At 21.6% G+C, this 5,891-nt stretch overlaps 1 protein-coding gene across 1 annotated transcript, besides 2 other annotated features; it reads right to left on the bottom strand.

Moving 5' to 3' along the window:
* Positions 1 to 698: 698 nt before the first annotated feature.
* Positions 699 to 1,004, bottom strand: EHI_173850 (uncharacterized protein; the record flags this gene model as incomplete). The annotated part of the gene is made up of 1 exon (XM_001914307.1): positions 699 to 1,004. The coding sequence occupies one exon, from the start codon at positions 1,002 to 1,004 to the stop codon at positions 699 to 701; it is 306 nt and encodes a 101-aa protein (XP_001914342.1).
* A 469-nt stretch (positions 1,005 to 1,473) lies between these two features.
* Positions 1,474 to 2,242: a repeat region.
* Positions 2,129 to 5,891: a repeat region.

Here is a 5,891-nt window from a genome sequence, read left to right as displayed (position 1 = left end):
AAATAAATAATGAAATAACATATATTTAATTGAATAATAAAATAAATGAAAATATAATATTATTATTCTTTTTATTTTATCAATTTATCATTGTTTTATTTCATATTTATTGTTACCATTATTATTTGATTAATATTGTTATTTATTATTAAAATAAAATAAAGAATATAATTAAATTTATATTGATTCTTCATTATGATTCATCATTTCTATTTCATTATTCTTATGATTTATTTTATATTTGAATTAAATACCAAATATTTATATGAATTAAATACAATAATAAAAATAATAAAAATAAAGAAGAGAGAAAATAAAAATGTGAAATGACATGAAATGATATTTAAAATAAATCAGAAAGAGGAAGAAATAAAAAACAGAAGAATAAAAATAAAGAATAAAATTGTTACAAAACAAATATAAAGAATGAAATATCATTTAATGAGAGATGAAATATCAATTCAATACATTGAAACAAATAAATAATATGAAATAAATTAAAAATGAATAAACATAACATATTAATAATTAAATAAATGATGATTGATTTTATCCAATTTCATTCATTTGATATTTCATTCTTTATTTTATTATCAATTAATTTGTTTATGATGTATTTCTTATCATTTAAATTATAAAATAAACATTCTTTTTATTCTTTAATAATTCAATTATCTTCTTTCTTTATTTCTTCTTTATTATATATAAAAGCAATTTTCTGGTATTGTTTTATTCTTCTTTAATTCTTCTTCACATCCACAATGATAAAAACATCCAACTCCAAATGATGTAATTGATGATGGTATATTAATTGTTTTTAATGATGAACATTCACAAAAACATCCATTTTCTATTTTACTTACACTTGTTGGTATTTCACTTTCTTGAATATCATTACATTCATAAAAACAATTAATTCCAAGTGAATTAACTTCTTTTTGTATTGTATTTCCAAATATATTTCTATATTTTCGTGTATATTCAATATTTTTATATTCATTCATTTCTTCTTTCTCTTTTAAATATCTTGAATAACTCACTTTATACCATATTACATATTTAAATATTCTTCCATCTTCAAATATTTTATCTTCTTTATTATAAATATGAAATGTTTCAATATTAGGAAATAATTTTCTTGAATATTGATTCAATGGAATTGGATTAAAATGAAATTATTCCATATTTCCTTGAAATCTTTTAATTCCAATTTCTAAATTAATAAAATCATTAATATCTTCAAAATACTTTGAGACAATCATTATTTCATTATATCCTATTTTCATTCTTTCTTTATTATTTTCTTGTTTATTAGTTCTTCTTTTATTTTTAGTGTGAACTTCTTTTATTTTTAAGATAATCGTCATTCATTTTTTCTTCTTTTTATTTTTTTAATATAAATTATTAATAACAAATAATTTATATTTCAATAAATTATTATTTATTATTTATTTGATGAATATGAAAATGAAAAAATGCCATTACAGGAGACACCACAAAAAATATAAAACAAATAACCAAAAAAGAAGAATTTCACATCAACAAAGAAATATAAATGATAGAAGAATGAGTGAAAATAGGTATTATCTGTATTGACAGAGATACATGAATAATCACACTAATCATTACAATAATAATTATCACCATAAATATCACAATATTGATGATACAAATTGTTTCACTCATCACTTCATTCATAATCATCGTCATAAACACTTTAATAATAACTTCAATAGAAATAAACAATATCAATATAAGAAAAACAAGTACCACAATAACACTCAAAGAAGGTATAAACAATATCAAAATAAGAAACAAAACAGAAACCAAAGAAAAGAAATGATTGAAATACAAAACCAAGAATATTGGAAAAAACTCTCTGAAGAAGAAATTAAAATACTTACACCACAAGAAGTAGAAGAAATTAAAAATACCAAGATTAAAGAATATACATCATCAACAATATGGAGAGATTGTATTTTCTTGCACGAGAAAAAAACAAAAACAATCAGAAAAGAAGAAACTATTAGTATGACAATGGAAGAAGACAATAATCAATACAACCCAAATGAGATTAAAGACAATAAAACATAAAATAACTATGTAATGAGTGTTGAAAATAAAAATAAAGAAGAATATTGAAGAAGAGGAAGAAGAAAACAGTAAAAAGAAGAAATGAGTAGAAGAAATAGAAAAGAAAGTGGAGGAGGATATGAAAGAGAAAGAAGAAATGAAAAAGGAATTACAAATAAAAGAATAAACTATTAAGAAACTAACAAAAGATATTATGACATTAAAGAAGAAGCATGAGAATGAGATAAGCACAAAAAACAACGAGTGCGATAAAAAATATTCAAATTCCATGCTGAATCTGAGAGGAAAATATTTGAAGTAAATAATTTAACACAACAATTACTCTTCCTGAAAGATAAATTATCTAAATTAGAAAATAAAAATACACAGGAAGAAAAGAAGAAAGATGAGGTAACTTACAATATAACAGACTCATCTGAAACACAAATTGTGAATGACCTCTCCCCCAATGTGGTAGTAGCTGATGAAATATCATCAAGTGAAGATGATCTTCCAAAAAAAGAAAGTTAACGCAGAAATCCATTGAAGAAATGGATATTCAGCATAAGAAGATCACCACATTAGAATTAGATAATCAAAAAAAAAAAAAAAACGGGGGAAGCAAACAGATAGAAAAGAAGAAATTTTAACACTTTATAAATGTTTTGCTTTGAAATTATTTGAAAGAAATTAAGATGTCAACTAAAAGAAGAAATAATAGAAAGATTAATACAAGAATTTGGAATTAAAGTAAATGATATTAATGAATATAAAGAAGTATTAAAGAAGACATTTAAAATAAAGAATGAAAATAAAAGAGAAATTAACAGAATAATGGAGGAAGAAATAATAACACATCAATGGAAAGATAAAGAATTAAAAGAAATAATAACTAAAATGAACAAGAAAGAAGAAATAGAAGAAGAGGAGGTAATGAAAATAATTAAAGAAGAAGAAATGAAAGAACAAGAAGATGTACAATTCATTAACTATTATTATAATAAGAAGAAAATACATCAAATAATTAATATTATTAATAAAAATGAAATATTAATCAATACATTAGATGAGTATTATCATTATATTAAATCAGTAGCTTCCACTATTAACATAATTAATAAAAATAAACAAGAAAGAAGTGGAAAGAAAAGTATAGAAAGAATATTACAGTCAAAAATATGTAGATTGAGAGATTTGTTCAATAATAAACAATATATGAAATTGAAAAGAATATTACATATTAAGAAAAATGATATATACCATATTAAAATAAAAACAAATGAACAAATAAACTATTATAAATACCTCCGAAAGATGAAAATAATAGAAATAAAAACAAGAAAGAACAAATTGAAAAGAATAAGATGGAAATATAAAATGATGAAATATGGAAAAAGGCAACATCTAAATAAGCCTAAATAAGATGAATATCCAGATAATATCTCCACTATTAATTTCTGGAAAGGAATCTATGAAACTAATACCAATATAGATTTCCTGAATATTAATTTATATGAAATATTAAATGAAAATAGAATTAATGATAGAATGTCTATAATCACTCCAAATGAACTAGATTGTGATATTAAATTTATTGCTAACTGGAAGGCACCGGGAGTTGATAAAATACAATGATTTTTGATTAAATAATTAGAACAACCAAAGAAATATTTATTAAAATTATCTAATGAATGGTTAAACAATCCTAATGAAATACCTCTTCATTTTATTCAAGGAAGAACAATATTAATATATAAAAAAGGAGATAAATTAGATACACAGAATTACAGACCAATAACGTGCTTAACTTGTCTGTTAAAAATATATACATCAATATTAAAAATGAAAATAGAAAATCAATTGATGTTAAATCAAATTGAAAAACAACTTTCATTAAATCAAATTTGATGTAAAAAATATACATATCATCAAAAGAAGGATTATTATACAATACTATAATCCAACAATTATTATTAAAGAATAAATTGAAGTGGGTAGAAACATATTATGACGTCTCCAAAGCATATGATAGTATTAACCACCAATGGATTAAACAATGTTTAATTTATTTCAATATCCCACTAGCAGTAATTAATAGTATATTATATATATTAAATAATACACAACTTAATTTATATTATAATCAAGAAAGTGTGGGTATGAATAATGTAGAAAAAGGAATAATACAAGGTGATAGTTTATCTCCACTCTTATTTGTATTATCTATTGATGTATTATCTAAACAATTAGATAAACAAATAAGCAAATTAAATATTAAAATGAATGGAGAAGAAAAACAAATCCAGTTAAACCACATATTATATATGGATGATTTAAAGATAATGAATAATAGCCTCGATGAAATGGAAAAAGCCCACAAATTAACTAAAGAAATATTTAATTGAATAGGATTAAAAATTAAAGTAGAAAAGAGTGGGATAATGACTAATATTAATAGTCAAATAAATGGTGAATTAGCTGAACTACCAAGAGTAACTAATGATAATCATTATAAATATCTTGGTATTGAAATATGAGATAAAATAAATATTAATAAATATTGTACAAGAATATTAAATGATATATCTTCTATTTTATCATCATTAAATACTATGAAATATAGCAACCTCAATACAATAAGAAAGATTAATAGTGATATAATCTCTAAATTAAGATATGGATTTTGTATTGTCAAATATAAAGTAGGAGAATTGGAGAAGATAGATAAACAAATAAGAAAATCATTAATACAACTCCAATTATATAGCAGAAATATACCCAAAAAGTAGGTTATATGTTAAAATAAATGAATTGGGATTAGGAATAATGTCATCAAGAGATTAATGTGGTAAAGAATTAATAAGAATATATTTAAAATATAAGTGGAGATCACAGGAATATGAGAAATGATAGAAGCAATAAAAGAAAATCCAAATGGAATAATTAAAAGAATGAAGACAGCATTTGGTAAGAAGATTAATTTTAATGAATTAATGAATGTAATAGAATTAAATGAAAGAAAGCACAATGTAAAGGAAATATTTGAATGGGTAAATAATGAATTAAATGAAAGAGATTTAAGTGAATTGAAAGAAAAGAAATGTTGTGAATATATAAGAAATGCAAATGGCACTTTCAATAATAAGAAATTAACAGTAGCAACATGGAGGTCATTAAATATAAAAAGAAATGCATTCATCCAAATAGTAAAGATGCAAGAAGGAGTAACTATGACAGGAAGTATTAAATCTAAAATACTCCAAAATGATGCTTTAAAATATTGTAAACATTGCCCTAACACTATTGCATCTATTAGTCATATACTGTTAGGATGTAATGAAAAAGAATCAAATATCAAAACATGATTATGTTTGTAAACAAATATTTAAACACTTATTAATTACACAATTTACTGAATTTGATGCAATTGACTTTAATAATCCTCCAAAATGTATTAATAATGATAAAATGGTTATAACTTACAATAAAGATTTATTTGTTAGTGACAATTCATTCCATGCTAGAAGATAAGCTATATAATATCAAAATATGAAAGAAAAGAAATGATATATTATAGATGTTGTTATATGTCAAGATAATAATTTAGAATTAAATTATATTCATAAAATAAATAAATACAAAGAATTACAAGAGAAAATAAGAAATAATAGAGAAATAATATATGTTGAAATAATACCTGTTATATTATCAATAAATTGATTAATTCACAAAGAGTCAGTAAGAAGAATAAAAGCACTGAAATTACAATTAAACTTTTCCAAAATCATATAAACAATAATTATAAAAAATATGAAAGA

Source organism: Entamoeba histolytica, genomic scaffold (assembly GCF_000208925.1).
Source record: "Entamoeba histolytica HM-1:IMSS scf_1104750518913 genomic scaffold, whole genome shotgun sequence".
NCBI classification, from domain to species: domain Eukaryota; phylum Evosea; order Mastigamoebida; family Endamoebidae; genus Entamoeba; species Entamoeba histolytica.
The sequence above is the reverse complement of the archived record's forward strand: the minus strand, read 5'-3'. Positions and strand labels throughout refer to the sequence as shown.